Source organism: Lagenorhynchus albirostris, chromosome 12, assembly GCF_949774975.1.
Source record: "Lagenorhynchus albirostris chromosome 12, mLagAlb1.1, whole genome shotgun sequence".
Taxonomy (NCBI): domain Eukaryota; kingdom Metazoa; phylum Chordata; class Mammalia; order Artiodactyla; family Delphinidae; genus Lagenorhynchus; species Lagenorhynchus albirostris.
This window is the reverse complement of record NC_083106.1, coordinates 14,876,274-14,888,880: the sequence shown is the minus strand read 5'-3', so window position 1 is coordinate 14,888,880 and position 12,607 is coordinate 14,876,274. Positions and strand designations below refer to the sequence as shown.

General features: G+C 42.0%; 1 protein-coding gene across 10 annotated transcripts in view; it reads left to right on the top strand.

Annotated features, from left to right (window-relative positions):
• MTHFD1L (methylenetetrahydrofolate dehydrogenase (NADP+ dependent) 1 like) overlaps positions 1-12,607 on the top strand; it is a 196,167-nt gene that overhangs the window by 75,799 nt on the left and 107,761 nt on the right. For all 10 annotated transcript variants that reach the window (XM_060168048.1, XM_060168051.1, XM_060168054.1 and 7 more), the window contains 2 exons: positions 1,926-1,994; positions 6,158-6,269. In XM_060168048.1, coding sequence (XP_060024031.1) covers positions 1,926-1,994; positions 6,158-6,269 — 181 coding nt within the window. The remainder of the gene's footprint in view (positions 1-1,925; positions 1,995-6,157; positions 6,270-12,607) is intronic.

Genomic DNA, 12,607 nt, shown 5'->3' with positions numbered 1-12,607 from the left:
AGCGGCCATGACTCACGGGCCCAGCCGCTCTGCGGCATGTGGGATCTTCCCGGACCGGGGCACGAACCCGTGTCCCCTGCATCGACAGGCGGACTCTCAACCACTGCGCCACCAGAGAAGCCCTCTTTTTTCCTTTTTTTAATAGCCAACTTTACTGTTAATCCCCGTCAGTGGTGAGGCTATTTCATTTGCTTGTACGTGTTTATAAGCACATAGTATTTAGTACAACGAAGGCAGCCATTACTCTAAATTTAAGCTTACTTTCCCACATATCGAGTCACGTACCATAATGGAATCTTAAATGCACACTGATGATTGAAAAACAGTTGTGAAAAGGAGACAGGCAAATTAATATTTTATTAATTCCAGGGCCTTGGGATATAATTTTAAACCTTTGCCAAAATGTCTTGGTTACCTTTTGGCTCTTTTGAAGAGATGAATCTGAATGACTCGAGTCTTGTCAAGTAGATTAAATAGATACATTTATATCAGCAGCCCATGGAATGCTTAGTATAAGGCTTAAAGAGAAAACTCAAACCCAGGTTGCTGTAAAAGTACTGCTTTTTAAAAATGATCGGCATCTCAACATTTGTCTCTAGACTTGCATATAATAGTTTCTGTATAAATATTTATCTGTATCCTCTTAATCTTAGGTATCAATAAATACGTGCCAGGAGTAGTTTGAAACTTTATCCACAAATATTTCCCTAAAGTTACTCCTTTGGTTTGTGATAAAACTCTTGGATCTGGACCAAAAAAACCCAAAGTTAACTCTTTTTAGTTTTCTTTTGTGTTTCTTGTTTGCAGAAGGTACCTGATTTCTTCATATATTTATAATAGGAAGGTTACAGTTCTTGCAAGGTTTATTTTCTGCAATCAAGTAGAAAGTAAATTTGATTTTTAAAGAAATCTTCAATGATTAAATATTATAAAAATACAAAAATAGAAACTGATCATATAAGAGAAACACTTAACATTGTTGGTGATGGAGGTAGAAGGAGAAAGTAATGAACGAATGCACCTTGGAGAGCTGAAGAGTCTCTAGATTCTCCCACCTTATCTGTTAGGATCTGCTGCATGCCACATTTATTTTTTCAGGGCCATGTTCACATGCATTTGCTCATATTATGGCCTTCCCATAACTGACTAATCTGTTGAAAGATACTTGCCCAGTGTCTTTTTTAAAGTTTTTTAAAAAAAGCTTCCCTTTGTGGCCTTCTTTGGCACAAATAGTTTCCCCAGTAGCTCTCCGACTTCATCCCTGCTGTGTCTCTTCCTCCACCTCTTCTTTTCCAGGAATGGGATAGGGAGCTTCGAGAGAGCCCAACTCAAGCATTATAGGATTGGAAGGAAGCAGCCACAATCTATGTACAAGTGGCATCAGCTCCATTCTAGGCAGACATAGCACGAGAGACAGAAGAGGAGGAGCCTTTCCAATGCAACAGTGTTCTGAGTGCCTTCGGTTATCTGTGGGATGAGAGGTCGAGAGAGGGTGGGAAACCAGAATGGGTGCCTTTAGACACGTCCCTTTCCCTTTCTTCGTTCCCTCTGTGTAACAAGCCTTGTTTTTGTTCTTCATCTGATTTCTCGGGGCAACAGTGTAATCTCTGGTAATGAAACGTGATGTGCATGGTTGCAAATTGAAAGGTATGGCAAGCCTCTTATTTCCATCAAAGGAGGTTTTTTTAAAAAAATGCGATGACTACTACTTCCCCATCACATCTTAGAAGGGTTGGCATCCATTCAGGTGGAGGAGACATGGACAGAGGCAAGAGCACTGTGTCACCTGTAGCTCAGAGGTGACGGTGGCCGGTGGGGATGCCCACCTAGGAGGTAGGCTGGTGAGAAAAGGCTGAGAGACCCTTGCGCGAACGACCTTTTGTCAATAATCTAAATAAGTGGGCTTTTTTCTCCCTTTCCTTCAGGGGGTGACAGGTGCTTTGACTGTTCTGATGAAAGACGCGATAAAACCAAATCTGATGCAGACCCTAGAAGTAAGTGATTTTCATTTCATAGACATTGTCAACAGAGTCGCACTAACTAGGTTGCTTGTGCGTTTCCACACGTGAGCACTTCCAGCCAATGTGAGCCCATGAGGAGCATCAGAATAACAGCTTGGTCATCCCCCCAAAAGCTCAGACTTCTTTGATATGATTCATATCTTGGCTAATTAAGTACTAATTGACCAGAGGAGAAACTTAGAAACTCAGTGTCTGATATCTCAGTAACTTGTGTAGCCACGTTTATCACGTTTACATGATGTTTTCTATGTTGCTTTTTTTTTTTTTTTTGACTCAGCTTCTCAGAATCCTTAAGTTTGGGGAGTTTAGGTTTGTTGTCTTTTTTCTCTCCAAGCAAAACGCAGAGTATTCAATAAACTCAAACGTACACACACACACACACACACAGAGTAATGCTGAGAAATGTTTTCTAGGAAAGTGTGCTGTGCTCCACTTTTTTAAGAAGGTCGTTTTTTGTATATGGCTTGCTCAGTGGGGGCTGACACAGCCGATGCTTTTCCTTCTGGAGCGCTTGCTCTCTTGCTTTTGACGTCTTGCTTTCCTGGACCTTCTCGGTGGCCTCTCCTCCGTCTCTTTCGCTGCCTTCTTCTCACTTCTCCAGCTGCGCTTTCCTGCAGTATCAGCCATGTGATAACCCTTGAACTCTGGCTCTGAATCTCCTGACCTCTGCATTTCAGACTTGTAGGTGTGGTTACCACGAGCTGCTAGGGTGGGTAAAAGGCATTTCAAAGTTATGCATAAAAAAAGCATCTTTGATTCCTATCCACCTCCTACCTCCTCCCAACTCATTCCATCCCCCAAACCTGGTCAGTGGTTCAAGCCCAAAACCCACCTTCTTGTCATTTTCTACATGGCACAAGATATCATCTGAGAGCCCCTATTTCTTTTTTTGTTTACTGTATTTCTCCTCCCACCAGGATGAGAGCAGGACTTTTTCCATCTTGTTCACCATCGTATCGCCAGCTCCTAGAAAGTTCCTCACACATATTAAGTGCTCAGTAAACACTTGCTGAAGAATTAAATGGATATTTATTGTTTTTACTCCATTGCTCCTAAAAATATATACATGTTAGATAAATAACTAAATGAATGAGAAAAAATGTATAAAGAGACATGATATTGCTTCATCATAACATTTCCCCCTCAAAAATGAACACATTATCATCATCATTAGGGATGATCAGCTTACTGTTTTAAATAATTATCTTTCTTAGATTAAAAATTACTCCCACCTTTAATACATATCCGACTCTAAAAGGCTAGTTTCTTGTTAGTTGAATGAATTACTGGGTTGCACTGCCCCTAAGCAGTTCTTACTGTGCTCACATTTGTGACGTCATTTTGATGTCACAGGCAATGGGCATTGTTTGAAAAATGAACACAGCATTCCGTTAAAATATCTGCATGTATGAACTCTGCTACCTGCGTCCTAAATATTCATTCCACATTAACGTGGCTAATCAGTGGCAGTAGGAACCTAAATCAACAAATGATCTAAAAATCACTGGTCAATGTACAGATTCTGCTTTAGTGCTCATGTTTGAACACACTTGACTGTTAGTCCCAGAGGAGGTTATCAAGGGTTCCATTGCTGCAAGGTGCCCGGAGACCAGTAGTTCTCAACCCTGGCTGCGCGTTAGAATCTCATGGAAGGATTTAAAGATGCTGATGCCAAGCTCTCCCCCAGACAAAGTGAACTCTAGAATGTCTGGCAGGTAAGGCTTGGATACCCTGGGTGATTTTTATATACATATAAGCTTGAGAACTTCCCTGTGGAAGAGAGAGGATAAGAGATCTTAACATTTTACCATGGGTTAACCATATGCAGTGTTGAGGAAAACACCCACTTGCTGCAGTCTTTTGTCCAATATGGGAGCTCCTGGCCACTTGTGGTTATTTCAATCTAAATTAGTTTAAATTAAATAAAGTTTAAAATTCAGTTCTGCAGTCATACTAGTTCTGTTTCTACTTATTTATTTATTTTCACCAGCCACACTTTAAGTGCTGCGTAGCCACCTGTGGATGGTGGCTATTGCATCAGATAGTGCAGATACAGAATACTTAGAGCCCTGCAGAAAGTTCTTTGGGTAATGCTCTTTTAGATCTCTGGTCAGCAAAGAGCAACTGAAGTTTTAATCTTATGAAATGTTTAAAAAGTCCATTATGGAGAATATTCACAGCTTTGTCATCATAGAAACCAAGATATTTCCTGTTACTACTTTCCTAAATGTTCTGCATATAAAATAAAATATTGAACTCACGATAGATATTTTTATGTCTTTGGGTTAGTGATAGAATTTCTTAAACAAAGTATTAACTCCGTATACTGCATCATATAAGTATAAATATCAGTTGAGTGTGTATTTGTGTCTGTGTTTGAATGTCTAACAATGATGGTCTAAGAATTTTTCTATTTAAACCACATACTGGGAGTTCAAAAACCAGGGCTCTGATACTGCTTTTGTGATTAATCTGTGTGGCTTTTAATTTCATTTTAAATTAAAATTAAATGCTGCCCATCTAGTCCCTGGAGTGGCTGTCCCAGGAATAGCAGTGTGTTTATGCTGATCCAGCCATACCCTGTCACCTGTCGCCCTGGAGACTGTTGCCAGGTGCTTCTCAGACAGATGGCCAGGATGAGGGTTGCAGGGCATAGGAGAGTGAAGCCAGCCGCCCACCCAGGGGTGGAGCCTGTGACCTTGTGTCTTTAAACTTTTCTCATTAGCTCCGCTACTAGCTTTCCACAGGCAGCCACGTCCTAGGACTGGCAAAGGCTAGGAGGTGATGGAGGCGTTAATACCTTTTAAACAGCGTTTCCGTCAAAGCACTTAAAAGGCTTATCTGCATAGAAGTGAGAAACTATAGATGGATAGACAGGTGGAGATCTAGTCAGTAAACATGCATGTATGCATTTCCATAAACACATATCCCACTGTATTATTTCCACAGACATTTGTATGGCCATATCCGTACTCTGTGACTGTCCCTCCTGAGGACTTTGGGGGGAAACGTAAATAGAAAACTCTGAGTGGATTTGATCAATTCCTTTTCACTCTCAGTGACGATTTTTCTTTCACTGCCTTTCTTCCTGCTTTTGTTCACCTCTCTCAGCTTTGAAACATGCTCGCCCACAGCCCATCCTGGTTCATGGGAACTTTCCATGGCTCCCAGCCCCATCCCCTGCATCACTCCCTGCCTCCCCCATGTCAGTGAAAGGCCAACCTGTATTTTCACAGGTGGAGCCAGGGTTCACGCACACAGACCTCAGTGGCCCCAGCTCACTCTGAATACAGCCTAAACGATTTAATGCACGTGGGTGATTTTTTTAGCGAGGGCTACAGTCTCTTCTCTTTGACAAAAGAGAAGTGTAGAAATGAAAGTAAGAATGACTATATGACAGATTTTGTTTAAATAATTAAAATCTAAAGTTTTTGAGAATTCCCTTGTTTTTTTTTTTGTCTTTTTAGTAACTAACATTTTAGTATGGGTGAAATTTTTCTTTTGTTTTAATACTTACCAGGTGACTTAACTTAAAAAATTAACAGGTAAGAGGAACAATGAGAAAGACAGAGTTTTTAAAAATCAGAATAAGATTATTATTGTAAATATAAAAATGGCTTATAATAAAATGTACTTGCCCTGCCATGATTCCCACGATTCATTTATTGTGTTGATTTTATGATTAGATTTTTCTTGAATTTGTTAATTTCTTAATGGGGATAAACAATTTAAACAAGCCTCTTAGACCATCAAGGTTTAATTCCATTCTTTGTAACAATATAATGCAGAATAATATGAAATAAGGTTTATCTCATGGTCACTGAGACAGCTAAAACAGTGGCTTATCAAAATTATAGTAGGAAATAACTGATTCTCATAGATTTTTTTTTTTTTTTTTTTTTTTGCGGTATGCGGGCCTCTCACTGTTGTGGCCTCTCCCGTTGCGGAGCACAGGCTCCGGACGCGCAGGCTCAGCGACCATGGCTCACGGGCCCAGCCGCTCTGCGGCATGTGGGATCTTCCCGGACCCGGGCACGAACCCGCGTTCCCTGCATCGGCAGGCGGACTCGCAACCACTGCGCCACCAAGGAAGCCCCTCTCATAGCTTTTTAAAATTTGCTCTTCCGCTTCCACAGGGGACGCCTGTATTTGTGCACGCTGGCCCCTTTGCCAACATTGCCCACGGCAACTCTTCAGTGTTGGCTGATAAAATTGCCCTGAAACTGGTTGGTGAAGAAGGATATGTAGGTAAGTCACTTTTTTTAAATGTAGTTTTTGAGAATATTGAAGAAATATGAAAGGTGATGGCTGGAACAGAGTGAGATCCATTCTGACTTGAAATATATTCTTGTAAGCCCACCTTTCAGAGATGGCCTCAGTACTGGAAAAACCCTAAGGTCTGGGCTGTACTAGTGACATGACATTGTGGTCGAACCATAGATTTTGATGTCAGGTGCATGTGGTTTAGAATATAAGCTCTGACACTTGCTGACCACATGACTTTGGGTACAGTGTAATGACCTCTGAGCCTCAGCTTTCTCAGCTGAGAAATGGTGATAACAATATTGCATCAAACCTTATAGGGTTATTTTGAAAACCAAATGAGATTATTTATTCATTCAACAAATATTTATTGACAACCTAACACATACAAGGCATGCGACTCAGACCTGTGGCTACGCGGTGAGCAAAGCAGACCTAGTCCTGCCCTGCTGGAGCATACTGTGTGTGTAATTTAACAGGAGAAAATGCTCATTAAATGTTAGCCAATACTAGCAGTAATAGTAATACTGATTACTTGAAATGAAATCAGTCGGCTCTTCGTTGAATCCGAGTGTGGTTTTGTGGCCTAATGGAGGGGAGATTCCCAACCATTAGACTAGGACATTTTTATTAGTAAGGCCTCAGATGTTTTGCTGCTGTGAAGCTCTTCTTTGTGGTACCTGCTTCTCTCTGGGTTTTGTTGGACATTCCAGCCATAAAGAGGGGGACACTGCCATAGAGTTTGCTCAGTCTGTGCCAGCCCCAATGCCACCCACAATATTAAGGTTGTAAGAAAGAAAAAGATAAACAAGGATTCATGGAATATCACCTTAATTTGACATCTGAGGCATTACACTGGCAGATTTTCACATGCCAACAAGTAATTTACATTCACTGCGTGAGTGTCTTTAATCAAGTCTAGCAATTGCTTTTTTCACACTGATCGTTAGCCTTGAAGTGAGTTATTTTACATGAAAAGATTCTGCTGGACAGAAGATCTTAGCTCTGCATTTTTACACTCGGCCGTTAAAAAGATCACTCAGGGTAGCTGAGTCTGTTTTAAGAATTCCTTATAGACATACAGTCAGGATCAAATGAGGATTTATGTAGTTAATTTCTCAAAGGTCTGCATTATACAGCTCTCGTGTACTTTGCTGCTTGGGTACGAAATCCGCTATGAGAGTAGCTAGACATGCTGTCTAAGTGGATTTGCTCAATTGATAACAGCATAATTGTAGAGCTAATGGAGGAGGTTGAGTAAGGGCAGGCACTGAAAAGTTGGACGCGTACGTGAAGTGTAGGTTCTAAAGCATCAACTCCACAAATAAAAGAGTTTCTAGAAAAAAGCACTCTGTTTTATGCTGACAGAGCTCTCTGCCTCTGTACCAATCCTTCCTTTATCAACACATATTTATAGAATATGTGTTGTCGTGGCTAAGGACTTTTAAAGGCATATGCTGGTGTTGCACACAGAACATACTAGCTCTCTGTGTGGCCTTGGACAAGCCATTAGCATCTTTGGGCGTGTCCCTTGTAGGCAGTCTCATCTGAAAAATGAGAAGCTGGACTAGGCAAGGAATTGGATCTGGATAGTTAGCCATGGACCCAGAGTTAGAAGCTGTGGAATCAGAACTCTGCCTGGTAACATGACTTGAAGCCATTTACTTAACTTCTCTAGTCTCTGCGTCCTCTCTGATAAAAGGAGAATACCTGTGCTGCAGTATTTTAATGAGTAATATCAAAAGAGAAAGTGCTTTTAAACCTAGAGAACTATGCAAATGTCAATAATTATGTGAATTGTTTCTATGATCTCTTCTAGTCTAAGAGGCTGTAAATGGGAGATAGTTCAGTGACAGTGAAATCTGCCCACTGCCAGAGGTTTAGAAGCCTAGTTCTAGAATCAGAGTATCTCTGTCAACTCCTTTCAAGTTGTGTAACTTTAGGCAAGGTAACCCTTCTGTGCCTCAGTTTCCTTATCTATAAAGTAAGGATTTTAATAGGGCTTGCCTCATAGGTTTGAAATGAGGATTAAATGAGACCATGTATAAGTCCTGGCATGGCACCTGACACATGGTAAGACAGGATAATTCTTAGCCACTTCTCATTATTCACTCCATTATTGATACATGACTAAGGGAGGTTAAATTTCCTTTTTTATTTAGTTTTTATTTTCAACTGTGGCAAAATGCTTAGAACATAAAATTTATCATTTTAACCAATTTTAAAATATTTATTTATTTATTTTGGCTGCGCTGGGTGTTAGTTGTGGCATGCGGGATCTTTAGTTGCGGCATGTGGGATCTTATAGTTGCAGCATGCGAACTCTTAGTTGTGGCATGCATGCGGGATCCAGTTCCCTGACCAGGGATCAAACTGGGGCTCCCTGTGTTGGGGGCATGGAGTCTTACCCACTGGAGCACCACGGAGTTCCCATTTTAACCATTTTTAAATGTACCACTCAGTGAAATGCTTTCACATTGTTGTGCAACCGTCACCATCATTCATCCCCAGGACTCTTCATCTTGCAAAACTAAAACTCTGTATCCGTTGAACAACAACTCCCCGTCTCTCCAGTGCCTGAAACCACCCTTCTACTTTCAGTCTCTGAACATCACTATTCTAGGTAATTCATACCAGTATTTTTCCTTTTGGGACTGGCTTATTTCACTTAGCATAACGTCCTCAAAGTTCACCCATGTTGTAGCATTTGTCAGAACTCCCTTACTAATTAATTAAGGCTGAACAATACTCCATCGTATGTATGTAACGCATTGTGTTTATCCATTCATCTGTCCATGGACACTTGGGTTTCTTCCACCTTTTGGCTGTTGTAAATAATGCTGCTATAAATGAGTGTACAGATATCTCTTTTTATATTATTTTTAATATATAAAGATCATGGTCCATTATGTATAACTGTGTAACACCAGTGACTTAGATCAGTACAGACCACAAGACTCAAGACCTGTGGTGTTAAACTCTCACGAAGGTGGCAAATTGATGCTGCAGCTCCATGAAATGCTGGGAGCAAAGTCAGTGTCCTGAACAGTGGGAATAAGGAACAAGCTCTTTCCCCGCTGCCTGGTCAAGCCCGCTCTGTGGGCTGGTTCATTCCTCGCACTTGGAATAAATTTATGGTAGATTGCTCTTGCTCCCAGTTAATATCTGGTTCCTTTAAAATATTTTTTAAAACATTCCTCTAGTCACTTTGGTCACAAAAATAGTCTCATTTTATTAAAAGGATATGGGTCCAGTCTCATGAAAACTCCAAATTTCATTCAAATTGAAGCTTCACCCTGCCTTCCTGGGTCTGCCTCTAGCCGACAGTGGGATGGGGAAGGTGGCTGCTTCTCTGACCCCCCTCACCTTGCACTTAGGTCGACTCTGGCCCCTCCAGGGTTGAAGGTTGGCCATTCGATGGTACCAGTCTGGCCTCTTCCACACTCTTGGCAGAAGACCTCTGTCTTCTGAAAATCCTGCTGCTGGTTCCACAGCTGGTCTCAGGGTACCACAGCCCTTCGACCTCTGACCTACCATCAGTGGGAATGCAGTTACATCTCTCGCACAACCCTGTCATGGACTGTTTCTTTTCAGCTCATGGACGTTTTTCATACCCCGGCCCACCCGTGTCCCTGATGGCAGTGTCACTCTTGATTCTTTCCAGTTGTTCTGCTACAGCCTCATTCATTAGCTCCAGAAAAGGGGCAGCAGCTCTGCCTCCTTCCCACTGGAGGCGTGGAGTGGGGCTGGCACGTCCGTAACTTTCTTTGAAGAAATCCTTCCCCACGATTTCTTGTCAACCCCTTTCTTTGAAAGGTATCTCTTGGACTAAGGGATGCAAAGTGTATTTTCAAACAATTCCTTTGCATGTACTGCTAGGTCTAGCGTTGTCCTTTGGCACGTGAGCAATTGACATGGTTTTGGGGTGTCAGGCAAAAGACCCCCATTTTAACATCCATCTACAGAAGTTAAATGCAGTAGTACGGGTTTGTCTGAAGTCTGAGTATGAATTTATGTCCATAGAAAAGTCGTTGTATATAGGAGACTCTCTTAAGATAAAAAAATGCTCAAACTCAAAAGGATTGGTAATTTGGAATACATTTTAAAAATACATTTTTCATGATAAAAGATACAAGATTAAAAAGGCATGTGACATATTGGGAGGAAACATTTTCAAAGATAACAGACAAATGACCAGCCTTCAGAACAGATAAACCGCCATGGACTACAGACTGATTGTTTTAAAAAAGGGGCTTCCCCTGGTGGCGCAGTGGTTAAGAATCCACCTGCCAGTGCAGGGGACACGCATTCAGTACCTGGTCCGGGAAGATCCCACGTGTGGTGGGAAATTATTAGAAGTCATGCCCCCCACCCCAATCTCGTTTCTCTGCCCTCCCCACTAGAAGTGCCCACTGTCCTGGATTTGGGGTGTTGATGCTAACTTACATATATTCTTTAGTATATATCAACGATTTTCATAAACTTTTTTAAAACTTAGGAGTAGGACCTCTTAATTACAGGTCACCAAATTTTACAACCTGATCTTCCAATGCTTGAGTGGAATTCATGTAGAACAATATTAAGTTAGACTAATTTAGGTGGGGGGGGTGTTCATTTTGATTCCAGTATGGTGTATTAGTCATTTTCTGCTATAATACTGAAAATCCAGGTAATGGAGAGCAACCACACGAATTAGATTGCAGGCTTCAGCCGCCTGGATTTGAATTGCTCTCTGCTGTGTGCCCACTGTGACCTTAGGTAGGGCGAGTAACCTCCCCGAATCTTGGTTTCTCCTTACCTAACTCAAGGCTTGTTTTCAGGGCTTAGTGCAGTAATGCTGGAAAAGCACAGACCCTGGTGACTGGCCCAAACAGAACAGTGGACGCCAGCTGCTGTTACCACGTTAAGATGCTGACGATCTTTACTTTTAAGATAAACCTTCGCAAATACTAATGCATTCTTTCAAGTGAAGAATATCTGTGTTCTGACAATGGAAAACACTACTGCTTGTTCCCTTCTCAGACAAAGGCATTTAGGACCATTATCCATAGAAGGGATCTGAGATTCTGAGCAGATCTGATGACTCCTTTGGGTTAGGGGAATCCTTCTGGAAATATGGGGATCCTTCTGGAGTCCTTCTGGAAATGCTGTATAGTTACCAGGGAGAAAGCAGAATGCCCTGGAACCCAGCAAACTCACAGGTGCATATGATACCCAGTACAGTTCCCTCTTTAAATTTTAAAGTCTTACTTGCTCACTACTGAAATAACAGGAAAAGGATTTTAGAATTTACAAAAGTAATGTGGTGTTGTATCTTCTCTAACCAGTTGCATCTAGCAACTATGAATATACCACCACTTCTCCGTTCTCTTGTCAACAGATATTTAGGTTGTTTCCAGTTGTTGTGTTATTATAAATAGGAAATGTTGTGATGAGCAGACATTCTTGCTCTTATCTCCTGGTGCACTTGTGCAAGAGTTTTACCCTAGGAAAGGATTAGATATGCTGGTAACATCCTACATGTGAATAACATAAAACAAGAATTTTCCCTTGTTAAAACCTCTGCCCCTCCTCCAGCTACCCCTTCCTCTGTAGGCTCCTTTGCTGAAGCATCGTCCCGGTGCCTGGGCTCATCCTCAGATCCTTTCTCTTGCTGCCCTATACTTTCACCCTAGGACCTGACCGACCATCTCCACACGTAGCCAGGACCTTTCCTTGACCACCATATATCCAGATGCCTCCTCACACTTAAAAATTTCTAAGCCATATTTTTGATTCTCTTTCCATAGGTCCCAATCCTGCTTCCCCATCTCAGTTGATGACAGTTTCATTCTTCTGGGTGCTTTTGTCAAAGGCCTTGAAATCATTCTTCCTTCTTCTTTTGTACTCACACCCCAAACCCAGTCCATCACAATGGATGTGACCCAACCACACCTGGCACATGGCTGCCCCACCTGGTTCAGGTCACCACCATCTCTCTCCTGGGCTGTGTGACAGCCACCCCACACCCCTCCCTGACCGCAGAGTCTGTTTCCATAATGCCACCAGAGTGGTCCTGTTGAAGCCCAAGTCACACTCCATCCTGACTCTGCTAAGACCATCCGGCTTTGTAGCTTTCAGAATAAACCCAAACATAATCTCTTCCACCATCTGCCCCTCTGATCTCATCTCCTGCCCTGCCTTTCCCCCAGTTTGCTGAGCATCTGGCATGGGTGCTCCCCGCCGCCTTCCACATCAGGGCCTTTGCACGTGCTGTTCTCACTCTCAAAGCTCTCTCATAACTACATGGGTTGCTCCCTTGCCTCTCTCAAGTCTCTGCTTAT